Source organism: Pyrus communis, chromosome 17, assembly GCF_041283825.1.
Source record: "Pyrus communis isolate YQ-2024b chromosome 17, ASM4128382v1, whole genome shotgun sequence".
NCBI classification, from domain to species: domain Eukaryota; kingdom Viridiplantae; phylum Streptophyta; class Magnoliopsida; order Rosales; family Rosaceae; genus Pyrus; species Pyrus communis.
The window spans coordinates 21,729,745-21,757,198 of NC_142581.1; the positions used below are offsets into that span (position 1 = coordinate 21,729,745).

Below are 27,454 nucleotides of genomic sequence, written 5' to 3' on the forward strand. Positions count from 1 at the left end.
CCAAAAATATTACAAAAATAAAACACACAACTCCATCCATAACTTATTTGGATAATCACGTTTTGAAAAATGATAAGAAAACTATCTTTCTAGACAATATTTTATAAATTAAATGGTGCGACAGTCAATAGTTAAATTTTATTTTTAATAATTTAAGAAGTGACTTTAACCAACAATCATCACATTATGCGGTTTATAAAATATGACCTAAAAAGATTGTGCGTCACCCGTTTTGTTTTGGTTAATCAGGTTAACTACCATTTATAAAAAGAAGCCGCGTTTAGAAACCTGCGACTCTCGTATAATCCAATAAACCTACCGACATTTTCAGTTTTGGTAAATGAAAAAGGGACAGTTCTGACGTAGATTTTCCAAAGATCACTGTCGTTAAGCACCTCGTCTCGAAGCTGAACTCTTGAGATCTGTCTGACATGATCTGACACAATGAGAAGCCTTCGATCATCCCCATTTGCTTCCAAACCCATAATTTATGGTGTTATTCATATGTTTTTTCTGTTAGCCAGCTCAAATACTGCGCATGGAGAAACCTTCGACTCTGTCTTGCAGCTCCTCCCACAACCCGGGTGGACAAGAATCCGACCCGGATCCAAGAGGGTCCTCTCTGTTGGTGAGTTTGGTGCAAAAGGAGATGGCGTCACTGATGACTCTCAGGTAACATAATTCCCACAATCTGTAATATTTCTGCTGATTTATTTTTGTTTTCTTTTTTGGGGTTTTAGAACAAAAATTTACAAATGATGACATTGTTCAATGGGTGCTATCGTGAATAGGGTTTTACTCTTAAGCACACTGCGTTTCGAGTTCAAACCCTTTTCCCTCTCGTAGTCTAGCTTAGAATAGTGATATCGCTTGAAATGAAACGAAGACATTGTTGCTTTTATTGGTTTAACAATATATGAAATAACTAATTAAAATGCACTATGAATTGTGCCCATTTTGCAGAACCACGAATTGTTTCAGAAATTTAATATTAATTCCAGATATTTTATTCAAACTTTTACGACGTTTATCAATGAGAGTTGTTTTTCCTTATAAATATAATTTAAGTGGGAGAGATGGACTGAGATGTATGGTTGATGAGATAGCTATGGAGATGCATTCTCTGGGAATTAGGCGATAACGAGGCACTTTCTTATGCATTATTATTTTCCACAAAACCGTTAATGAAGCCTGTGTCGACGAGTGATATGGTATTTTTCATCTCTTCAGGCTTTTAAAAATGCTTGGGAGATAGCTTGTTCTATCCCTTTGCGGACAAGAGTCGTAATTCCTGCTGGAAGCACTTACCTATTCCATCCTGTTGATATCGCTGGGCCTTGTCGATCAAAGGTGACTCTAATGGTATGAATCAATTCTATTGCTTGCTGTAATTCTTTCTTTCTAACTAGCAGTATTTCGATGAGAATGCATCTATGGTTCAGTATTTTTTTGGTCCAAGATCTATGGTTCATTTGACATTTGTTATTCAGAATTTACTTGCATTCCCTTTAACAAATCGCATGCCTTAATAGATCTCTGGTACCGTCATTGCTCCTGAAGATCCTGATACTTGGATTGGTTTGAATCGACGTAAGTGGCTCTATTTCCATGGGGTGAACCACCTTACCGTAGAAGGGGGAGGGACAATCAATGGAATGGGGCAGGAATGGTGGGCTCGGTCTTGCAAGACCAACTCATCAAATGTATAGCCCTCTTGAACCTGTAAGCTTTATGTTTCATGTAAAGATTATTCTACCTACATCTGTCTAAAAGTGGCTTTAATTTGTTTATGGCAGCCATGTCGACATGCTCCAACGGTTAGTGCTTTTTTAGTTAACGGGGAATGCAGTTGGTTTTTTCCTTTTACTATTTCATGCCTCCGAAGCTTTCAATCATAACCTTAATATGGGATATTCAATACATTCCAGGCAGTTACGTTTCATAAGTGCAAGAATTTGAAGGTAAAGAATCTTTTGATTGTCAATAGTCAACAAATGCACATGGCATTCACAAACTGCATGCGGGTAGTGGCATCTAATCTCAGAGTGATAGCGCCTGCTGTTAGTCCTAATACTGATGGCATCCACATTAGTGCGTCGAAGGGTGTCGAGGTCAAGGATACCATAATAAGAACAGGTCAGTTATCCAAGAGAACTATTGCCAATTTTAAACTTATTCAGTGTTTGTGATCCCGGGAATATAATCTCTTTTTCACGTTTGAGTTGTTACAGAAAAGGTTGTTGGTTGTTACCTCGAGCGATTTGATAGCAAAATTACGTGCCAATTGGAAGTTTGTATTCAACATAGTATTAGATCTAATGTTTAGTTTCCGATTTAAGCAATCAAGGTTTCTTATAATCATTGTCCAATCCAAAGTGTGGTGAAAAAACTCGGTCTCTTTCTGATATCGGATTCTTATACACTCAATCCAGGAGACGACTGTATTTCTATAGTCAGCAATTCTTCACGAATCCGGATCATAAATATTGCTTGTGGCCCCGGTCATGGCATAAGGTAAAACTGGACTATACTTCCATTTCTGGTAAACCTCGGAATCATCTGGACATGTTACTAATTTTGAAATACTTCATCAAGCATTGGAAGCTTGGGAAAATCAAACTCTTGGTCCCAAGTGCATGATGTAGTGGTTGATACAGCATTCTTGTCCAACACAGATAATGGGGTGAGAATCAAAACATGGCAGGTAACCTTCTCTGAACTCTGTTCACAGGCACACACCAAGGAGTTCTTTTTATTCTTCATCTTGCACTTTTGTTCTGAACCATTATGCATTTAATTGAAATTGGTTTTTCGTGCATCTTCATCAGGGCGGTAGTGGTTTTGCCTCCAACATTGCATTCCGGAATGTGTTGATGGAAAATGTATCAAATCCGATAATAATCGATCAGTATTATTGTGACTCCTGGCTGCCATGTCTAAATCAGGTATAGAGTTCTTACCAAAATTATAGCGCTACTCCCATTAATTCCAAGTCCTTCATAGGTATAAGCCGAGTGTGTGGGTAACCGGTTCAAGAATACTTCCTCTCTCTCTGTGGTCATGAGTTACTGAGACTACTAAAAACACTTCATTCTTGCAAATAGATTATCTCATTCATCCCACGTATTGGTAGCCTCATAAAGTTTAGTTCATAACTCTGTTAATAAGTGCAAGGCACAATTTATTTGACATCTCGACGAGTACTTGTTAGCACGGAGAGACTTATTAGTTCTCCAGCAAAACGAAGTTCCTTAGAATTACTGACATTGTACTCTTTAGTTTTTAGAGCTGCTTAAACTAAAAGATATTTACATCAATGTCGTATGAGAATGCAGACTTCGGCGGTAAAAGTGGAGAACATATCCTTCGTGCACATTAAAGGGACTTCTGCTACGGAGGAAGCAATAAAATTTGTTTGCAGTGACTATTCACCATGTGAAGGGTTATACATGGAAGATATTCAGCTTCTACCATCCGTTGGGGAGATCACCACCTCTCTTTGTTGGCAAGCTCAAGGTTCAAGTTTCGGTTTGGTAGACCCGCCCGCTTGCTTCTCGTGTAGCGAAAGCTTCATTACGCAAAAAGTCCCGTCATACTCTACCATTCATTCACAGAAGTTGGGCAGTTTGGAATATGGACGAACAGCAACCCAGTAGATCGTGGTATAGATCTAGCTACAGCGTATAGAGTCGACATTTTTGGATTCCATATTGTTCTTGGAGCAGGATCCCTGAAGCATTTTCCCTTTGTATATAGTCCACTGTAAAACTTGGGTTTGCACAAAAGAGATAACGGCAGTGATGACATCGATTCGTTGGAATATTTGTACATAATGTATACACAGTATAGTTTTGGCATCGATTCGATGAAATATTACTTATGGAATGTATTTATGCATATTGTCAAAAAAAAAAAAAAAAAAAAAAAAAAAAAAATTTTACAGGGAGACTTCGTCACAACATAAGCCAAAATTTCAAACGAATAAGCCTTTTCGAATACATTCTAAGATAACCGTACACATCAGTAGAAATAATGAACCGTCTGTCGCACCAGGAATACCAGAATCTAGTGCATAAAATCTCACAGCATCAAATATTATGTGTCGCTTTATCTTCTGCATTTTTAAACTGACTGCATTTTCATAGCCATAAGCTAGCGATTTCCGAGCTTGGGGCACCCCTCAGCAAGAGGCAAGTCCAAGTTTTCAACAGTTCTAAATGTTCTTGGGACCATCCTATCAACATAAAGAGTTCCCTCCAAATGATCACACTCATGCTGCAAAATACGAGCCTGCCAACCTGAAGCATTTACCTTGATGGGCTGGCCATTTCGATCAAAACCTGAAACCTCAACATCAAGGTTTCGCTCCACCACTGCTCTGAATCCATCGACACTGCAAAATATCACAGTAAAATTACAAATTATCGACAGCAGGCGATTCTAGTTTCCATGGACATAGTAACTTGAGTGAAAAAAAATTCTAAAACACAATATTAGAACGGTGTGAACTCGAGTAAGTTGAGCACCCAACACAAGCAAAATAAACAAGGGTCCATGATGAAATCCTATGTTCGCTTTCACACTGTCTTAATTGAGATTGATTATAAAAATTTCAACCTTAGAGATGAAAACTATTTACAAATGAGGAACACTTATAATGCAGTAGCGTCATGTTTCCTATCAATTTGTTAACTGAGATGGAATTCTTTAATTAAGGGACTCGAATACTAGAAACACCTGAGGTTGTCAGCTATAGTTTCACATGCCCTATGACTAAGTCCCGGTTTAGCTTTGAGACAGGTTCAAAATTCACCGTGTGGTAGTTCAGTGGCATCCAAGGAGATGGTATAGAACATAAACTTTATTCATATCATATGATCATATCTCGCAAAACAAAGGAGCATTCAGTAACCATATGGAACCAATTCTGTATAGTTTTGCAGAGAATACTGGTTCAAAATTCCTAACAAGAACATTGAAGATACAAATGTTGAGAATGATAAAGAAACTTAAATGTAACTTGAACACCGCCATGCCTCTGTAACATCAAAACCCCCAACACAGCTATTGTTCTCAACTATCCATTTACGAGAAGAACAGGGCATTAAGGAAAATTCTGTGTCGTCCCTGATGGGGATGCTTCATTTACTATTTCTTCCGACCTCAACCATAGATTTCTCTCATTTCTAGCTAAAATAGAAAAACATTGTATCCGTTACCTTAAGCACCCTTCAAAGAATACTGCAGTCTTGTTGCTCTTCTTTTTAAGCTTCGGATTAAGAATCACCTGCCTCAAAAATAACAAATAAATTGCAATAGTCAAGTGCAACATTTTCAATCCTAAGATTCAATACATCACTTGGATGTTCACCTCTCTCACAGATACTTAACATACCAAAAGATCAAAAGGTCGTCGATCTTGAGCTGCAGTCGCTTCCTTAGGTGCATAACTGATATATTCCTTTGTATCTTCCAAAACTATTATCTGCACAGATGACAATGACAGAGTTGTTACCTTCGTTTTACGGAAACGGAAGTTTAAATCTTCAACGAGAATTTAAGGCTGGTGAGTTGAGCTATACGTTCCACCAAAATAAAAAGAAAGTATCAATTTTTGTAACCGTAATAAAAAAACGAACGTCACTAAAACAGCAATGTAGCTTAAATTGAACTAAGCTTTGATTGTTTACAATTTAAAGGTCTATCTATCTGCAGACATGGGCTTAGCCAAGTTCGAATCCCCCTCCTTGTACTCAAGTTCGAATCCCCCTCCCCGTAGTTTAGAACGAATTTACTGCAGACTATCGCTTGTCTAAAATTTTACTCCCAAGAACCAACGCAGGGTGAAAAAAAAAAAGCTACATTTTACATTTCTTTCCACATTTTCTCAGCAGCCAAACAGAAACTAATGAAACAGAAGAAGAAAAAAAAAAAAAAAAAATCAAAATTGAGCCTTTAAGATAAAACACCAAAACTGACCCTCAAGGGAATTCCAATCTGAGGAGCAGCAAGACCGACCCCAGGAGCCTTCCGCATCACCCTCACCATATCATCAATTATCTTCTGGATCCTCTCCGACCCAATATCCCCGGGCTCAACATCTCGGGCCGGTTCGTGCAAAACCGGGTCACCCGCTTTCACTATATCGGGCATGCTGATGCTTTTCTTCTTCTCTCCTCCGAGACCCAGAAGCCAACCCGCTTTGGCGACGGGGGTAGAGGTTGAGCTGAAATTTTTCCCGATCGTGAAGTGGGAGTTGAAGACTGGATTCGGGTATGGAAGTCCGGGATCCAAAGAGATGATTCGGGATTTAAGAAATATCGGGGCGGTAGCTAGACAAATCGGGCCGAGACGGAGCGAGAATCGGTGGATGGTTTCCATAGCCGTGGTTTGGATTTTCAAGTAAAGGGTTTAAAGGATGCTTTGAAGGTGATGATGTCGTCCACTGCTTCAATCAAACGACAGCAACAATAATGTCGTCGTTCAGGCACTTTAACGACAACGTCAACCCAGGCTTTCTTTTACAGTACACTATGGTTGCAATTGCACAAGGGAAACAAACTTATAATTTGGACAAAAGACATAATTTATAAATTGACATGTATCAATTTTTTTGTTTGGTTTTATAAACAAAAAATTTAGAATTTTCGCATGAGAAAAAAAAAAAACTATAAAATTTGGGATCTCCTATTCTCATGTTTAAAATCTATGTAAATAGGTGTTATTTCTAAATTTCTATGAATACTAATTTAAAATTAAAAAATACAGAAAATCTTAACCATGACTGGCCACCACTATTACACGTCACCACCACCCACACCATCACGACTACTGTGGCCACCACATACTGTTATGGTCCCCGCCACTGCCGCAGCCACTACCTATTACCATCACTATTGTCGCCACCACCAATCATCATCACTGTTGCCGCCACCACCACGTGCTAGCACATTTTCTAACTACTATCTCATTTATATATTAAGGACTCTATACACACATTAAATTCCGTATTCGACCATTGTTTTCGTAGGTTAATCAAACAAGAAAATTCACAAATTTTAGAAAAAAAATTCCGTCATTTCTATTTATGTCATTTTGGAATTCCATATTAATCTTACATTTCCTCATCCAAATAGAGTAATAAATGCAAATTTTTAGCCTCACACATTTCATGTTTAATGTTGTATGTTTTTTTGGTTTAATTATTTATTTTGACGATTCGAAATAAAGGATAAGTGTGCATGAAGCTATTGGTGTGTGAAAATTACATCTCTCATTTTATACAATTGTTGATCCTAAAAATTACAAATCCTACATGGCTCACAGGTCGAGTAACTATGAGTTAACTACGTCATTCTTATGAATGTGAGCATGCCCGCAAGTGAGCTCGGTTAGGTGAGTAGAATAGATGTGGTGGTGGTGGTGTTGAATGTGCTGTTGACTTCTGCACTTGAGCAACTATGGCCAAGGAAGGAACACCTCTTTGACTGGGGTTCTAAAACATGAAAGCAAGGTTGCCTAATTCATTGCAAAGTTCAGGATTTCCTACACCAGGGTTGGTTGCATCAACTATATTTGTGAAAATATAGGCGTGCCGAATCTGTATTCTGTAGGGACACAAGTACTCAAGGAAGATGAGTGCTCTTATAGTGAATGTGGTTTGGTTGTTTAAATGTCAAACTGTAAAATGCACCTGAGAGTAACCAATCATAGAACATTTCACTTTGCTAGGATGCTAACGAAGTGACCTCTTTGGGTGAAAGAATTAATAATTCTTTGTTGGCTGAGACTTTGATAGATATCCAACCAACCAGAAGCAATGTTGTTAATCCAAATTGAAGATGCTCCTAAATTGCTTGATTATCCAATGTTGTTAATCCAAACTGAAGATGTTGCCAGTTGCCAATGAAGTGCTGCTAATCCAAATGAAAGATTTGTTGACCAGAGGTTTAGGATGGATAGTATTTTTCTTAGAGCGTTTGAGTTATTTGTTAAGTTAAAAAGGGTTTTCACATCGCAGAACATTTCCTATTTATAGGGATAACCTTCATGATAAACAAGTCTGCCACAGTAAAGTCTTGATAAGACTGTGTTTTCTCGGCATTTACTTGGATATTCCCTTATCTCTTTAATATCCCTCTTAGCCAAGACTTCATCTTCATCCAATCTCGGTTTTTTTTATTCCAACTATTATTATCTTGACCCCATTATGTGATTGATTCATTCTTATTTGATCAAGAATGGATTCTAATCCTTGGGATAATTCGCATCTAATCAGGGCTTTATTATGATCCTTGGCAATTTCAATTTGCCTAAAACTCGATTGAACCACATATGATCTTAATCCTCATACAAGACTCGGTCGAATCAATCCTTTCTTAGGCTAAAAGCCCACTGGTCTGAGGATTGTGGCTTTTTAGTTCGGGTTAACCCATTCCCATCCCAAGCTACTATTCATACCCAGACAACAACATATTAGGAAAAAGTGACTCAACCTCGTATGTGTTGTGAGTTATATATTAGTTAAAATGTAAATAGTAGTTTATTGTCCCACATTGATGAAGTGCATATGTAATACCAATTGTAACTCCTATATATACTCCACTTTGGAGATTAATGTATATATATAAGAAATTACCAAATATTGTCATATATATTTTTGGTATTTACCATGTTTAGTTTAATATGGCATCAGAGCAGTTCGCTCTTGGGGACTTGTGTGCTTTAATTTTGTGCCCACCTTTGTCGTGATTTCCTTCGTTGAAAAAAAAAAAAAAAGAATAAGAAAGTGAACAGTACTGCGCTACAGGACATCGCCTTGCTATAGTGCCGTGAACAGTGTTTGCTACAATGTTCGTGAACAGTGTTTGCTACAATGTTCGTGAATAGTAATATACTACAATGTCGTAAACAGTGATTTGCTACAATGCATGAACAGTGATCTACTACAGTGTTCTGATAAATTGTTTTCATTCTGCTGTGTATCTTTTGTGCCTTTATTGTTCGTGATTTAGTTCAATGACTCAATATAATCATAGTGTTGTTATGCATCTTGGTGGAACAAATAAATAGATAATTAATATTGGGGCCACTGATCATGTGACTAGTGATCCTAGAATGTTTGATGAGTTATGTGACTATGTTCGTGATCCGTATATTACTAGTGCAAATGGAGCACCTTCCCCTGTGAAGGGTGAAGGCACCATCTCTCCTACTCCAACCTTATCACTGGTCCATGCTTTACTTGTTCCTGATGTTAAGTGCAATTTTTGTCGGTAGGAAAACTACTTAATACCTTATATTATTTTGCTCATTTCTACCCTACGTATTGTTATTTTCAAGACATTCAAACTCAGAAAATAATTGGTCATGGTAAAAGAATAAGGGGTTTGTACATCTTGACTATGGAGGATACTTTTGTTTTTGGTTCAAATAATCATCAAGTTTTAAGTGCTAAAGTGGATAACAGACATCAAATTTGGTTGTGGCATCGACGATTGGGATATCCATCGTTCAGTTATATGAAGCATCTATTTCCTTATTTGTTTCGCACTTGTAGGGATTCAAAGTTCAAGTGTGAAACATGTGTCATGGCTCAGAGTCATCATGCTTCCTTTCCCATAAGTGATTCTAAAGCTACTTTGCCATTTGATTTAATACATTCTGATGTGTGGGGTCCGGCAAAGGTTACTTCTAATGGATTCCGTTGGTTTGTTACTTTGATTGATGATTGTACTCGATTAACTTGGGTGTTCTTGATGAAGAATAAGAGTGATGGTCCTTTGCTTCTTCAAGAATTTTGTGCAATGGTGTCTAATTAGTTTCATACCAAAATTAAGGTCTTCAGGTCTGATAATGAAGGAGAATATGTGAATCACACTTTGGAATGTTTTTTTTGTGATCAGGGTATTATTCACCAAACGTCTACTCCATTTACACCTAAACAAAATGGTGTGTCCGAACCGAAGAATCGTCAAATAATGGAGGTTGCTCACCCCTTGATGTTGGATAAATGTGTTCCTAATCATTTGTGGGGTCATGCTGTTTTGGCTACTGTGTATTTGATAAATTGTGTTCCAAGTAGGGTTCTTGATTTTCAGACACTGCTTGATGTGCTACAAAAACATGTTTTTGTATCAAAACTTCCTCCGAAGGTGTTTTGGGTGTATTGTGTATGTGCATGTCTACTCTCATCATTGGAGTAAACTTGATGCATGTTCTCTCTCATGTGTATTTATTAGGTATGCTAACAATCAGAAGGGCTATAAATGTTATCATCTTCCAACTCAGAAAACTTATATTACCATGGATGTCGCCTTCCACAAGGAAGTTTCGTATTTTGTGAAGCCCTCTTCCGACTCTCCACTTTAGGGGGAGATAGAGAGTGAAATGCATATTCGAAGAGATGGTATGGATGATGTTTTATAAGTAGAGTTGGGGACATAACCTATTATGTTGCGTGATACTGATCAGTCGGCTATAGATAGTGATCAGTCACGTGTCATTCCTGAAACTATTTCTACTGATGAAATATTAGATGTGCCTAATGAGTTGCATGTTAGTATGTCTGACGAATTACCTTCTGATGACCGGAATAACGCTAGATTAGTTGCTAAGGGTTATACTCAAACCTATGGGGTGGACTATCCGGAGATTTTTGCTCCTATTGCCAAACTTAATATTGTGCGTGTTCTTCTGTCCTTAGCAGCAAACCAGGATTAGCCTCTGTTGCAGTTTGATGTTAAGAATGTTTTCCTTCATGGTGATCTCAAGGAAGAAGTTTATATGGATCTCCCACCTGGTATCGGACCATCTCTTGGAAAAGGTGTTGTATGCAGGTTGCGAAAGACTTTATATGGTTTGAAACAATCTCCTAGAGTGTGGTTTGGGAGGTTTACAAGTTCAATGAAGAAGTTTGGGTATGTCCAGAGTCATTTAGATCATACTTTATTTCTAAAGCGACAAAATGGTAAGCTATCTGCATTGATTATTTATGTTGATAACATGATAGTGACCGGTGATGATCAGAAGGAGATACAACGCCTTCAAAAGTACCTAGCTACTAAATTTGAAACGAAAGAATTAGGTGAATTGAAATATTTTCTTGGAATCGAGGTTGCACGATCCAAGCATGATATTTTTCTGTCTCAACAGAAGTGTGTTCTTGATTTGTTAGCTGAAACAAGTATGTTAGATTGCAAACCTGTTGATACTTTGATTGAGCAGAATCATCGTCTGGGCTTATTTCCGGATCAAGTTCCTACTCATAAGGAACGGTATCAGAGGATTGTGGGGAGATTAATTTATTTGTCTCAAACTCGCCCTGACATTGCTTATGCAGTTAATGTGGTAAGTTAGTTTATTGACTCACCTAGTGAAGCTTATATGGATGCAATAATCCGTATTTTGAGGTACTTGAAGATGGCTCATGGCAGAGGCTTGGTTTTCTCCAAGAATGGTCATTTGAATGTCGAAGGGTATACAGATGTAGATTGGGCATGTTCTATCACTAATTGGCGATCTACATCTGGATACTTTACGTTTGTGGGTGGTAATCTAGTTACTTGGAGAAGCAAGAAACAAAAAGTGATGGCTAGGTCAAGTGCTGAAACTGAGTTTCGTGGTATTTCTTATGGTGTATGTGAGTTGTTGTGGTTGAAAAAATTGTTGAGAGATCTTGGATTTAAAACCAAGGGTGCTATAAAACTCCATTGTGATAACAAGGCTGCTATTGAAATTGCTCATAATCCAGTGCAACATGATCGAACAAAACATGTGGAGATTGATCGACATTTCATCAAGGAAAAATTGGATGCTGGGATTATTATGTTTCTGTTTGTGGGATCAGAAGATCAACTTGCTGATGTGCTGACTAAGGCTTTGTCTAATAGTGTGTTTTCCAACTCACTTGACAAGTTAGGCATGCGTGACATCTTTGCTTTGAGGGGGAGCGTTGCGAGTTATATATTAGTTAAAGTATAAATAGTAGTCTGTTATCCCACATTGATGAAGTGCATATGTAATACCAATTGTAACTCCTATGTATACTCCACTTTGGAGATTAATGTATATATAAGAAATTCCCAAATATTATCATATATATTTTTGGTATTTACCCTGTTTAGTTTAATAGTATGCATGAATAAATTGTTTTTAATCACTTAAGCTATATATCTCATAGAATATATTTAACTCGTGAATTGTTATTTGTACTATTAATTTTCTGTTATTTCGAGCAAATGAGGTTTTTTCTTTGTGCAAGCTGTTCAAATAACGTGTACAAACAAGAAAGTAAGATAAAGTAAGATATGCTGTAAAATAGTTACATTCTCATTACATATTAAATTATGTTAATTTACGTTTTACGTGGTGGTCCTGACTTCAATAGTGAAGGCATAATCATTGTAGTACATATGTTAATTCAATTGAGTGTCTATGAACAATAAAATGAATACAAACATATATGATTTAAGCATGAAACGAGGGTTCAGATATCATTAGTTAGACTGATAAAAGGATTACAAATTAATCAAACACGCTATAATATAAACCTTGCTTGACAAGTACGAAACGACTTTCACAACAATTGTTTTCACATAAACTAGATTGTAAGGTTACAATTATGTTCTTCCTTGTCTAGTTAATAAACTTAAATCTAGAAATTTGTGTTTGACGCCTAAACATATTGAAACAACTCCACAATATTTTAATAAATATAAACATATAAATTCTTTATTTTTATTTTTATCAATGGTTTACGATAATTCAAATTGCAGACCGATTTAACATTGAGAAGAGAAGTACTACTAAACCAAAGCTAATTGGTATAAATATAAGACTCCTTAAATCTAGAAGGGTGATATCATAATCCTCAAATGTGAGCTAAGTGCAAAAAAGGTCTTAAACGATACTTCGTCTGGTATTGATAAAGTAGCACTAGGTAGTATGGAAATCTTCGCGAATAACATCGAGAAGGTGAGACTTGGTTTGTGGCGTTTGATCTACAATTAGTAGATTGGAGATTTTTGGTTGCATGTGTCTGATAAACTGAGAAAGGAGAAAGACTTTACTCATAAAAAGAATTGGGGTGGGGAGCTCATTTAAATGTGAACAGTACACGGAGCCCCACCGTGTTATTCAACTTTTTGGCCTTTGTCACATATCGGCATTCGACAGTGCCATAAAACTATAGTCTGGAGAACCAAAACTACAAGGAAGTCTTTAAGAAATCTATCTTCCACTCCTTTTGCACCTCATTGAACTACATTTTTAGGCCTAGTATGTCATCTCGAAAACCGAAACGATGTTTTATCAACAACCGTCCTCTGCTTAATGTAGTTAACGACCAAAATTGTACTAGTAAAAATAGAATAGTTACTTTGGTATGTGTATTGGATTTGCTTATGTAGTCTAGCTTTAATGTCAACCGATTGGGGGTCCTATTGTCTCTTACCGCCCAGTTTGATATGCTTAGCATTTAGCAAGATAAAGTAAATCATTAATTTGGGATTTCACAGTTTCTAGAGCTTGTGTTCGTTTGAGTTATCGTGTTTTCTATGTTTCTTGGTAAGTTGTAGAGCATTTGGTAAGTTGTAGAGACATTTGTTAGTCACCATTGAAATATGGCCAATATTCGATGAGGACCTTATTCCCTTGCCAAACCAAATTTATTAGACAAGGGTGATGCATCTTCCCCCGCTTAAGTTTCTATCAAATCTTCCTAAAGGCACTATCCAATTGCCTTGTATATATCCAAAGTAATGGAGTAATCCATATCCCATCCACTAGCCTACTTTTTCTCTTGTTCCTTCTTTTGGGTTTGCTCTTATTCGCAACCTTTGCTAAAAACAGAAAAAAGGGGAATGGTTCAAGGGCTCTAATGCAAAATTCCTGTCACTTGTAATTGATCCCAAGATTCGTAACCCATTCCTTTGCCATCCCTAGGGTTTAGTTAGGTCACCCATATGGATGACAACCTGCCATACCTCGTCAATTAATTGCACCGATGTGCAACGTACTTCTTAAATTTCATATTTTATTTTATCGGCATAGAACTTGTGCATGATGTTTACCCTGTAGTTGGGCAGAATTGGGTATAGATGCAATAATGCTTTTTTTAGTTACAAGTCATGAGCCACGAAGGTTCTTCTGCTTGATCGATCCAATAATAGTAATGCAGAGAAATTAAACGTAAACAAATAATTGCATGCATTCAAAGGCATTACATATGGCGCCAGATGAGGCACCTTTCCGCCTTAACCCTTGCCGTAAGCCGCACGAATTATTTGAAAGGTCTACTCACATGCGTGTGGGTTAATAACTTTCCAAATATATAAAATATTTAAGGGGATGATTGTCAATCTGGCATCTGTATGATTAAGCCAAATCCCTTATTATATTCGTCCAAAATCATACCTGCTGAATTATACAGAAAGGAAATCATTTATCATTATTAATTAAAAGAATACCTACCAAGTTTCATAGAAAGAAAATCAACTGTTACTGTTAATCAATATAAATTAGTTGTATTTCGTTGACCAAACCCCATGTGATTATTAGTGATAAAATTTTAATCAACTGTCACTTAATTAGCCAACAGGAGTTGCTGCAGAACTCAGAATAGTTGGTTTGATAATCTTTAGATAGAAATATCTAGTTTGATAGTACTTCAATCCAAAAAAGCATATGACTTTCTAGCGCATATCCAGTCAAAACTTATCTAGCTTCTCCTAGTCGCTACCGAATATCTTTTAGGGTAACTTTGACTGAGAAGGGATTCTCTTATTAATTAGCACCTAGCTGAAAAATAGAAAAAGGAATATAATACACTATAGCACTTTTTTTTCACATATAAATATGGAAGCAATGGAGCTCAGAAAGCGCATCTTGTTGTAAAAAAAAAATTAAAGGGAAGCTACAATAATGAAGAAGAGCTCCATGCCTCCTCATCCATACCACTCTCCCCTAAATGCAGGTGATCAGAAAGAAGAAGCAAAAAGCTTTCAAGTCGATCAGAAAACCGGAGCTTCAAGGTCTCATGCTATGGCGAACAATAAAGAGGAAACAGCACCAAAGAAGCTAGAGAGGAAGTCGACTGAAGACATCAACGAAAGCGCAGAGGCATTCATCAAGAAGTTCAGGAAGCAGCTTTTGATCCAAAGGCTTGAGTCCATTGAGAATTATGAGCAAATGCTTGCAAGGGGACTCTAAGAGATGTACTCTTCCTGGATCACTTTTACTTCTTGCAATATTTGCCATAATTAAACTTGTGTAACAATTATATATTTAACTATATGAGATTGTTTACTTAATTTATTGGTTCTTGTTTCTTGATAACCAATCGCTTGTTTTTCATCTCTACGATGAAAATGAAAGATGAGAAGGATAGCATATAAAACAATAATATCACGCCTTAGTTTTTCTTTTATTTTTTTTAACAAGACTATTTTAAATGAGAAGAGAACCTCTTTGGATCTCTTCCACCAAGGCCACCGGATCAAGTGATATGGGCTTTTGAAATTTCATCTAACGGCCTATCTGTTTTGACCCCTTAAAAGCTATAATAATTTTTGACCGGTGGATGAAATTTCAAAGGTCCGGATTATTTGATCTGGTGACCTTGGTAGAAGAGATCCAGAAAGGATCTTTTCTCATTTTAAACTACTCTAAAAGAAGATCCGAATTTGAGTTCGAGGGGCCGGATGGGCATACTATGGCCAATTAAACATAAAATAAAAAAAAAAAAAAAAAAAAAAGATGTTGAGTGTATGAATACTTACTCAACATGAATACTTGGAGACGAGTGGATCTTGCATGTATTTATTACTAGGAGTTGGGCAATGTTGCCAATTAGTTATATTGTAAAACCTCAATTGCACGTTAGCTCATGTGTGAAGATATAAAAGTTACTTATTATTTTAAATAATGAATGTAAAGAGTCACGTCTATTGGGTTTAAATGATAAAGTGCGATTATCTCCCCTTTTTTTCTCTCTCTCTCTTCCCCTCCGCTCCTATTTGAACGGTCACGGTTAAGCCACGTCAATATTTTATGTTAATTTTTTTTTATAGAAAGAGAAAGATAAAATAGAGAATATGAGAGGAGGGGATAGAAGGGGATGAAAAGAGGAGGAAGGGGAGAGAATCCTAGTCCTTAAATGATAGGTGCCTTATTGCTCACCCAATTTAATTTTGGTGTATTTTCACCACATATGTATTTGTCTGTCATGTGTCATTTTGTAGCAATAATAAATTTATTTTTTAAATATTCTTTTCAAATTGAAAACTATTTTGAACAAAGAAATTAAAAATTAAGACAAAACTCAAACCCAACTTCGTTTAAAGTTCCCCCACCCACTCCAACCCCAAAAATACACACCCAAGCCGTCGCTATCCCCTATGATGACGTAACACGAAGTAATAAAAGCGTTACCAACGGAATCCCTCAAAGAACAAATTTGGAATTCACTAGAAAATTAAGAGAAATCTCAAAGGGTTGTTTGTTTAATTGATAATTGAATGATCAAATGATTACATCCAAATGACTTAAATAAAGTTTACAAACGTTTGGAACATCTCAAAGGTCTTCTAGAAATTAAAACAACATTATCTAAACATTAATTGGAGGGAAAACCATGGGTCCAATTTTATTACGAACTTTAAGCATAGTTTTGGAGGCTGAAACGACTCCGGATGATCAAAATTAATCCTAAGTCTTGGTATATCAAAGGTTTGACTCATGGTGTTGTTTTCTTTTTGAAAAAGTATCACGGACCCAATTTAGAGCTTGGACGCCTAATAGACAAATTCTCATTGCGTCCTTTTGTCTTCTGACGGTCCATCTCCTCCTCGGTCTATTCTACCATTTGTTCTACATCACATGACCACCTCTCAACCCCCAATTTCTTCTCAACCCATCAATCTACTCGGATAGCGTAGGAAGCAATAAAAAGCCCTTCTTTGAGGAAGACGACGGCGATGAGTAAAAATTCGATGATGATGATGATAACTGCTCAATTCTACAACGTAGGCGAGGTGAGGCCGTGAGGATTGGTTTGGCGTTGTTGCGGCCAAAAAATGTCACATGCAAGCCCAATCAAGTCTCAAAGCCCAATTATTATACGAGTTTCAAGCCAAACCCAAAATACATGCAAAGGTGTGGAATCGACAAACTATATGTCGTGTTCTTTCGTGTTTGCTAATTTGGAAGAATTTTGACAAATGAGAACCCTCCACAAGAAGAAGAGAGCTTGACAACACCATACTCAGCCAGGCACAAAAGAGGATGCAATTGCAAGAAGTCAAATTGTATCAAAAAATACTGTAATTGGTACCAGGTTTATATGAACATTTGTAGCTTCTGAAACACGGTGTTTCTCCAAGTTCATTGAACAAGATTCGGAGCAGGAAGTTAGTTACTATTTAAACGCTCTTAACCTGTTATCATGCGATTTATCATTTTATTGCTCCATGTTTTTTTCTCCAAAGGCTAAAGTTGGCTGTTCGGGTGGATGTCGATACGACGGTTGCCAAAGTACGTTTGGCAGCAAGGCAGGTCAGGTTTTGTTTGTTATGATGCACCTCACTTTTTTGGTTTTCAGTAATTTATTTTTGTATACTAGCGTATGACTATTGTGTTTTAGTAGCAAAGAAAATGAAACAACAGAGATCTAAGACGTGCTCACGCACATACACACACAGAAATTTCAGGTAGAGATTCCAATATTAGAGATGTGCCGCCGATAGAAGGAGCATAACATGAGACTTTTAAGTCTGAGATTATTCATGAGTCATGACGCTGGCAATTCAACGGCTAAAAATAAAACTGAAATTGCAGGTGGAGACGTTTTCTTTTTCTCATACAAAAACCAAAAAGATCAGCCTTCCAGTACAAGACACGTACTTGATACAAAAGGGAAGGAATGAAGAAGTCAGATTATAAACACCAAATTAGAAAAATCTGTTCTATGATAAAGTTAAGAAGGAAGACAAGTTTGGTGGTGTTATGAAAAATCACGCTTGGTACTCAAATTCAGTTATGACCTTAACTATTTTACTGAGGAGTGTTACTATAAACAGTGGAGTACGATACTTTATGCTATTCATGTTATCGTCTCTGATGCGATACAACATTAGTCGATAGAGGTTTTCTTTCCCTAATTAGATAGAGAAGGACTTCAAGAGAAAGTATTCCGGATACAGAACCACAACAATGCAAGATATAACACTCAAAAAATGAGCAAAGCGATACAAAAAAGAGGGGGAAAGAGCAAGAATACCTTGAACTGTCATCCCCAAGTCCATGCAAGCTAGAAGAAGGCACTGCAATGTAGAAAACCCAGAATAAGAATGTGTATTTATAGGCAAAACGGTTGGGGGAAGAGTGAGAAAAATGGAAAAAAAAAAACACGTGAATATGCATCATTCATCACTATTAAGAGAATTGTGCAGTGCTTACGAGCTACGCCAAAAAACTCAAAAGGAAAAAAAGCAAAGCAAAGCATCAATGAAAAGGAGAGGTAAATAAACTTACAAAATTGTAGGATAGTGACCATCTATTTGTACCATCTTTCTAATAGGGGTAAGGTTCATCAACATAAATGAGCTCTTTCTCTATTAGATATGGTATAAATAGATGGTAAGAATAGCATGTCATTTGATTTGCAAATTTTGGTTTATAAATTTGATTCCTTAGCATTATCCAAAGTAGGAAGATAGCAGAGAAAATTCAGCCAAAGTTGAGCACATTGGTCCATTCTTTAGAAAGAGAGAGCTCTTGCAGCAAAGATAGAGATATAACATCTAGAGAGAGAGAGGAATCTATGCTTGTGGGCAGCGGCCAGAAAATAGAGCAAAAACCCACCAGCAACACAAAAAACTGAAAAGAATGTTGCTGAAAAAGCAAGAAAGAATAATCCAAGTTGGTAAAACAAAAAATTCTTTTTTCCAATCATTAGTTAATGAATCTTTCATGATTGACGGATACCCATTAACCACAATAAAAAAATTTCTAGTGTTCCAATTTCCTTTTTTTCCGTCTACATTCTAGTGCCCAGTTTCTAAATATGATATAAACTAAAACAGGTGAAAAATCTCACCTGTGGAAAAGAACCGATAAACCGACGAACAGGGTTCCATTCAGCCTCCAGGTGACCTTTCTCACTTGTATTCCTTTTTCCTTTATAAAGCTTATTAAATTTTTTATTTGTATGTACAATGTTGATAGCAAGACATGTACATTAATATATTGGCATAAAATTGTATGTGTGTATATACACACTCAGTCTTGCTCTCCTAAGGTCCTCATTTTGCGCAGGACCAAATGCACATTAACTGTAAAATTATATTAGTTTAGATCCAAAAACTTAAAAATATTTGTCAAATGTATGCATTTGGTCCTCACAAGTCTTCAAAATAAGGACTTTAGGAGAGCAGAATCCCTGATCATTCTTTATCCGCTTGTGCTTGTCATACCCTCAATAGAAGTTACTTAATATTTATTTTTTATATAGTAGTCCTTTTACATTTTGCTTAGGTTTAAAAATCGATATAATCAAACCACTTAGTACTACGGTCTCGTGGTATTTCTCTTCACTTGAAAGTGAAAGGTCTTAAGTTCGAATCTCGTGGATGGCGAATTCGATAGCAAATTACACTACAAAAAATATGAGCACTGCACACAATAAATTATTTGTGCCCTTTGAGGCCAAAAAGCACCAACAATTGTGCCCATAGACCAATAGCAACAATGCAATAACTATATTTCTATTTGTGCCCTCTATAGGCGTTGCATTTGATGATAGCACACAGGATGTTTTGTGCCCAAGGGCTAAGCACAAATAGGGGTTCTTTTGTGTCTCAGTTCTGACAGTTCTAACAACACTGACTTTTCCAAGCCATGTTAGCACAGTTTTGTTTTTGTGCCCAATAGGTAAAATATAAAAAAATACAAATTCAAATATTACAAACAAGCTTTCACGATTTGGTTCTACAAACAATCAATTCATACAGATTCAAATATTACAAACAAGCATTTCCGAACACTTGAATCTTTCCCAGAAAGGTTTTTACTTCATCCCATCTTCTTGTTCCACAAATAAATTAATCAGCCGGTCTATATAGAATCTGGGCCTCTTCCTGCCAAGGTTATGAATAAAAACCTCAAAGATAAAGAAACCAGACAACTTACAAGAACAACGAAAATGAAAGGAAAATACATGAATATCAAAATGGATGTATTTTCTCTAAAATGATTTGAATAAGTTCACAATATCACCGGCAATTTTGAAAACTCATTCTTAACAATTGTATTCATGATATCAGTAGGTAGAATGTTAAATCTAGAGTCAAGTGATTTAAGTATAGTCGTCAGACACCAGAATAAATACACCATAAATTCAAACCACTTCCACATTCCATCTCAAATTACACACAAACGAATACAAAAATTAAAATCAATACCTATTTGGATTCGAAACAGAAGCAGATCAGCTTTAAATCTCAACCATTTGTAATACACATATGTCAAAATGAAGCTGGGATTAAGAGGAGTTTGATTTTACCAAAATCGAGGCCAAGGGATGGCTAGAGGTGGTTGGAAATTGGCCTGAAAGCGCAGTTTAGGTCTCTACGAATCCCTAACATATTCAAGCATGTAAAGCTCAAATCTGGTCCTTGGGATTATGAGGAGTTCGTTGTGGTGTCAATCTCGTCCAAGAGACGAGATTGTCGGAAAATCTCGAAACCTACAACTTGCCGGAACAGTAGAGAACGTTAGCTCTTCGTTCAATCTCGCAAACGTGGAGGAAATTTCACATGCAAGGATAGAAAACAACTTAGAACATCGAAAGGAATTAAACGAAGGTAGTTACAGACCTTACCTTGGTAGGGAAAGTGAACTCTCCGGAACTCTCTCGGATCCGAGACAAAGCTCTGTGATAGGGATTTTATCACCTGCAAAAGTAGGGATAAAAACACTTAAAAATACTTACAAGAGTACAAGGTAGTTGTAGTATAAACGGCTCAAGTAAGGTCGTTTTCCGCAGGGATTGAATGAATAATTTATGTAAATATCAAATCTTAATTAATTATTTGAAAAGAAGGTTTGGAAAATGTTGATTTTATGACCTAAAATATTAAGAACGAATTTAATTAAAAAACAATTAAATAAATTGGGAAAGTAAAGAAAACAAAAGAAAATAGTTTTGAATATCAATTTGTAAAAGCCTAGGGTTCCGCCGTCCCCTTAACAATCCTACGTAGTTCTTATAATTCCTTATGAATTACACATGCATATTTTGAAGGTTAGGTTTTCCTAAAGTATGCCCTACTTGGAACCCCCAACATAGAACGTATATCTAACATGCAACCCGTCCGTAGCGTCCAGATCGAATGTGAACATGCAAGACTCATTAAGTTTTGTGAATACCTTTTGAAAACCCATATAACTCCTAAGACATGTCATCCATCCTAAGTAGTTACACATGTTAACCACAAGAAACCTTAGTCAATTTTAGGGACAGCCCCTTGCCAAAATTGCATCCAATTACTTATCTAAACATCCTAATAGTAGCTAAGCATTAAGATATAGAGACAGTTTAAAGCATAGTGATTAATAATTCAAAGTATGCATGCATAATATCATAAGCAATTAAATAAAAACTACATATTCATGCTAAGGCTCAAGGCATCGCCCTAGCAAACGAAACTAGTTACTAACAACCATAAAACAAAATATTATTAAGAATATGGATAGAAAACACCTTGAAAATAAACTTGAATTGTTGAAAGCTCTCCAAAGCCAAAGTATTGCGTTCCCCCCCCCCCCCCCCAAAACAACAAAAAACTAACCTAATGGCTAAAAAGCCTTATTTATACTACTACAAAATAAAATCCTTCCTAGAAAAGGTCTTAGAGTAAAACTAGGAAACATAATAAAATAGAAAATAAAATGTTTCCTATTTAAACTAAAATTCGGACTTCTTAGAAAATCACACTTTTGACTTACCAAATCAACTCCGATTTAATCCCAAAAGGTTTTTTTATTTGTTTATTTTTTATTTTTAAGCCAAAGACGTCGCCTACAAATTCTCAAAAGGAATCTTCCTCAAAATATGCCATCTTGACCTCCAAAATACCCAAAATGTCTAGAAACGTCAATCTGGGAAAGCTGTGTGATGGGCCTTAATTTCACCATCACGGTCAAACGGCTTGGTAGAAAAATCTGGAATTTTGATACAATCATCTTGAAAGGCACACAAATATCCTCCAATTGGAATCACTCCAATATTCATCTGTTTGATGACTTTTTGCTTTAGAGGAAGTCGAATGTCCTACATTGAAAATATAATCCAAATTATCAAAATTCTACCAAAATAACCTATAAATTAATACTAAGATTAGGGAAAAATATGTAGTATAACATGGACTCATCACTCTGGTTCTCCGATTTAAGGTTCGAGTTTAAGGTCTGGGACTCTGGGTTCTAGTTTTGTGTTTGGAGTGAGGTTGGGACGAGGATGGTGGTGATTTGGTGTTCGAAGTCGTCGGAGAACGAGGTGGCTATGTTGCTTAGGGAAAAGTGAGCCAAGAGAGAGAAGAGAAGGATGAGGGACAAAGGGAGAAATAAAGGAGAGAGAAGTGAGGGAGTTTGACAGAGAGCAGAATGAGAACGTGAGAAGAGGAACCGGGGGAGAAGGGAGAGGGGTGTGGGTCCACTAGGCACACACTCCAACTCCAAAAATTTAATGACAGATAATTTCAAAAAATGTGAAGAGAGAGTGGCTGGTTACTTTAATTTGTTAATGATCACAAGTATATATCTTGTGTTCTCTTGATTAAAAAAAACACACACACACACATATATATATATGTACGCCATAGCAAGGCTTGCTCAAAGAGCAAGTATGGCCATACTATATATGTGGAATTCCACTTCCTCACCCTTAAGAGCAACTTGAGTGTTGTAAAGGCCCCCTAAGGCAACTCACTATTGAATCCACCCAATAAACAGTAACTGCATTTTGCATCTCTACCCTTAAACTGAATAGTCATAGGAATATGCAATAAAATATTAATATTTTTTCCTCACCCAATCCATCATACATCCCCATCACCTTTTCCCTTTTTCCCATCATTTGACCGATTCTCTCTTTCTCTCTCTTTCTCTCTCTCTCTCTCTTTTCCTTTTTCTTTCTTTCTCTCCCTCTTTTCCAGCTCACTGTCGTGAGCTCTCTTCCTCCTTCCTCTTCTAACCTTCAACAAATCAAGCTCAAAAATAATATTTTTGGAATCCCTGTAACTCAAGGAACCTAACCATGGTCTTGCATGCAGCATCGGTGCATGGTGCGAGGTCCTACGATTGAAGCTGAGAGCTTGAGCTCTCAACCTCGAACCTAGGTGATATTTCTATCACTATCTTGTTTTCTTGAGCTTTAAATCCTATAATGTTGGAATTCTTGTGGTTTAATTCGAGGGCTTAATTCCCTGCATGCATCACATTCTTTTTCCAGATTCCAACAAAGAAAAATGGACAAATTCGAGCCGGGTCACCTTGACGTTAGCCACACATAACACAGCCCTCAGGCTCTTGGGCCACCAATTCGAGCCAGGCCTCTCACTTGGATCCCCCCTTTAGCCCATGCGCTCGCATGGGCTGGAGCATGCAGCTGGGGCTATTGGGATGGGGAAGTTGCCGGTCTATAGGCCTAATGGTCCCTGTGGAGTTGCTCTAATCAAATCTCATCTAGGTCCCATTATTAACAAAACTAATAAATAAAATTTAAATGTAAAATAACATGTTCTCTCTTCCTCACCTCTCCTCTGCACTCTTTTTCTTCTTGATGGATGGAGAGCCAAAAAATCTAGAATTCTTAAATTTTTTGTTGGTTTGTGGACTTATTCAAATAAATTTCGACTCCATAATTTTTTCAAGAACTAATCCAGTTGATAAAGCCCTGTAATTTGACAACAGAAAGTATCGAATAAGAAAATAAATTTAGAAAACATCCGTTTGATCCAAGCAGTGGATCTGCCAGGTGATGCTGATGAAACGTGTGTGTGTGGGGCACCTTGATCCATAAAAACTAGTACTAAAATATGATTTGTGTCCAGACTAGTGAAGGAAGACATGAACATTGTGCCTATAAAAGCAAATAATTTAAATATATTAAAATAGAGGGCATGGAAATATTTTTTGTGTTTTTGTAAATTAATAAAAAAAAAATTAGAATTACGGATATCCATAAATAGTGACACAACTTTTGTGTTCAAATTTTAATAGGCACCAATACACTTTTGTTTAGACACAAACTAATGTGCTTGTTTTTTTTTTTGGTTCAAAAAGCACATTTGTGATAGGGTTTAGGCTGCCCATTTGTGATAGTTTTGTGTTCATTGACATCTAAGAGCACCAATACATATTTGTGCTCAATGAAATTAAAAATGGCACAAATCAATTGTGTTCTTAGACCATATTTTTTGTAGTATTAAGCTACCCATTGTGTGATTTAGTTGAATTCGACGTACTAAAAAAAAAAAAAAAAAAAGACCGATATAATCAATATATATTTCTTTTGGTTTTAAATTCAATATCACTTTGACTTGACAGCAAAGTTATGAGTGTCAAGGCTTTTGGACGTTGCAGCAAATGACCTTTTCATTCTCATCATCGTTGCCGACATCCAATTTGAGACGAGGGTGAACGAGGAGTGTTCTCATCAGGAGTATCTAGGAATATCTTGGCATATTCTTTAGGGTTAAATATTATTTTATTAAAATTGTAATCCTATTAGGATAAGGAATTAATTTTCCATACTACTATAAATAAAGGTACAATGAGGTAGAATATAACACACCTTACAATTATACATTTCTCTCTTTCTTTCTACTATTGCCGCACCCTCTCTCTGTCCTTTATATGATTCAGTAAATTAGGCCTATAACAAAACCTTATTTCTTTGCAATCTTTGATCAAGGTCCTTAGGTTTTAATGAATGTCATTATTTCAATAATAAAATATTTACATATTAGCATAATTAAATAAATTTCTAAAATATATTAATTTAGTATTAGAAATGTTACGTTTGGTATATTTATATTTATGGCTATACTTTGTATCATATATTTTTATTTTTAGTTTGTACCCAATTTTAATTTGGAATCCTTTTTTAAATTTGTACTAAATTTCCTTTTAGTTTTAAATTGTACCCATATATTAATTTCTTTTTGTGCTATTTTCTTAAAAGATCTTGTGAACACGAAAAATTCCTGAAACAAGAAATAAGAATACGTGTACAAAATAATATTTTTTGGTGTTTAATGATTTTGGGGTTACGATCTCTCTCAAATTTGGTCCTCTGATTCTATCTTCGTAGGGTGTAGGTTTGTGGATGAGTTGTTGATCCAAAGGGCCGTCGGGGCTTGATAACAGTTGATGAACGGATCTTCAAGGGGCGTTGGGCTTGATCTTGAAGAATGGGTGTATGAGTTTGTTGAGGTTGTTGATCCAAAGGGCCGTTGGGGCTTGATCTTAGGATGAACAGTTGATGAATGGATCTTCAAGGGGCGTTGGGCTTGATCTTGAAGAATGGGTGTATGGATTTTTTCAAGGGCTTTTGGGTTTGATCTTGAAGGTTGATGGATGAGCAGATCTTCAAGGGCTTTTGGGCTTAGTCTTGAAGAACGATTGGATGTGTGGATTTGTTGAGGTTGTTGATCCAAAGGGCCGTTGGGGCTTGATCTTAGGATGAACGGATGATGAATGATGAACACTTTCTTCAAGGGGCCGTCGGGGCTTGATCTTGAGTTGGTGGGAGTTCTTCAAGGGCCGTTGGGGCTTGATCTTGAAGGAAGATTTGACGAAGAACGAAGAGTGCTTTCTTGATCCTTTCGGATTTTCTTGAGAGCTTTAGAACTTTAAAGCTTCAAGGTTTTGGTCCCCCTATGGGGAGTATTCTCTTCCATTTTGGGAGTAGAGAAATGTATTTGTGAATTGGTTTTTTAGGATGAACGGATGATGAACGATGAACACTTTCTTCAAGGGCCATCGGGGCTTGATCTTGAAGAATGGTTGTGCGGATTTGTTCAAGGGCTTTTGGGCTTGATCTTGAATGAACAGTTGGTTTTCTTCAAGGGCTTTTGGGCTTGATCTTGAAGAATAGATGTGCGGATTTGTTTGTTGATCCAAGGGCCGTCGGGGCTTGATCTTGAATGAATTGATCTTCAAGGGGCATTCGGGGCTAGATCTTGGATGAACGATTGCCTCAAGGATTTGACGAAGAACGAAGAGTGCTTTCTCCATTCTTCGGGATTCTTAGGAATTTGGGGGTTGGATGCTTGAGAGCTTTAGAGTTTCAAAGCTTCAAGGATTTTGGATGTGTGGGGAGTATTCTCTTCCATTTTGGGAGTAGAGAAATGTATTTGTGAATTGGTTTTTCATTCCTCTTGATGGAGAAGCCTATTAATAGGCTTTGAGAGTGAATCACCACCATTCATTTTTTTGGTGAAGTGAGTGGAGGTTGTAGGTGAAGTGAGTGGAGGTTGTAGGTGAAGTGAGTGGAGGTTGTAGGTGAAGTAAGTGGATGTTGTAGGTGAAGTAAGTGTGTGAGGTTGGTGAAGTAAATAAATGTTGTAATTTTAATACATTGGTTAACATTTATTTTACTGAAATTTCGATGTCTACAAATGCCCTCACATCAAGGCGCGTCGTAGACATGTGTAGAAGATGCGTTTTGAAGTCCCTTAATGTAGATGTCAACCCAAGGGCCGTCGAGGCTTGACCTTGAATTGGGCTGGAAATTTCTTCAGGGGTCATCGAGGCTTGATCTTGAGTTCGACTGGAAGATTTTCTGGTTTCCTCTAATCGTTAATTTTCCACAGGCTTAATCTTGAACTGGGCTGGAGGATTCTTTTGGTCTCCCCCAAAGGTCTGAACTTACTCCTTTTATCTGGAGTTGAATTTGATTCAAGGGTGGTGAACACTTGATTTTGAATCGGACTTGTGATTTCTTCAAGGGCCATCGAGGCTTGATCTTGAGTTCGACTGGAAGATTTTCTGGTTTCCTCCAATCGTTGATTTTCCACAGGCTTAATCTTGAACTGGGCTAGAGGATTCTTTTGGTTTCCCCCGAAGGTCTGAACTTACTCCTTTTATCTGGAGTTGAATTTGATTCAAGGGTGGTGAACACTTGATTTTGAATCGGACTTGTGATTTCTTCAAGGGCCATCGAGGCTTGATCTTGAGTTCGACTGGAAGATTTTCTGGTTTCCTCCAATCGTTGATTTTCCACAGGCTTAATCTTGAACTGGGCTGGAGGATTCTTTTGGTCTCCCCCGAAGGTCTGAACTTACTCCTTTTATCTGGAGTTGAATTTGATTCAAGGGTGGTGAACACTTGATTTTGAATCGGACTTGTGATTTCTTCAAGGGCCATCGAGGCTTGATCTTGAGTTCGACTG

The 27,454-nt window shown here is 36.9% G+C and overlaps 3 protein-coding genes across 3 annotated transcripts; 2 read left to right on the forward strand and 1 right to left on the reverse strand.

Annotated features, from left to right (window-relative positions):
• Nucleotides 1-246: 246 nt before the first annotated feature.
• On the forward strand, nt 247-3,893 carry LOC137708638 (Pectin lyase-like superfamily protein). Its single transcript, XM_068447758.2, has 9 exons — nt 247-672; nt 1,231-1,362; nt 1,533-1,703; nt 1,797-1,817; nt 1,929-2,136; nt 2,433-2,514; nt 2,596-2,704; nt 2,829-2,945; nt 3,336-3,893. Exons 1-9 carry the CDS (start codon nt 445-447, stop codon nt 3,654-3,656), a joined length of 1,389 nt encoding a protein of 462 aa, XP_068303859.2. The 5' UTR covers nt 247-444; the 3' UTR covers nt 3,657-3,893.
• A 56-nt stretch (nt 3,894-3,949) lies between these two features.
• Nucleotides 3,950-6,478, reverse strand: PDF1A (peptide deformylase 1A). The gene is made up of 4 exons (XM_068447759.2): nt 5,980-6,478; nt 5,396-5,485; nt 5,220-5,287; nt 3,950-4,393 (listed from the first exon to the last, which is right to left on the reverse strand). Exons 1-4 carry the CDS (start codon nt 6,379-6,381, stop codon nt 4,153-4,155), a joined length of 801 nt encoding a protein of 266 aa, XP_068303860.2. The 5' UTR covers nt 6,382-6,478; the 3' UTR covers nt 3,950-4,152.
• Nucleotides 6,479-14,829: 8,351 nt separating this feature from the next.
• LOC137709374 (cotton fiber protein) lies at nt 14,830-15,315 on the forward strand. Its single transcript, XM_068448466.2, has one exon. The coding sequence runs from the start codon at nt 14,923-14,925 to the stop codon at nt 15,208-15,210; it is 288 nt and encodes a 95-aa protein (XP_068304567.1). The 5' UTR covers nt 14,830-14,922; the 3' UTR covers nt 15,211-15,315.
• The last annotated feature ends 12,139 nt before the right edge of the window (nt 15,316-27,454 follow it).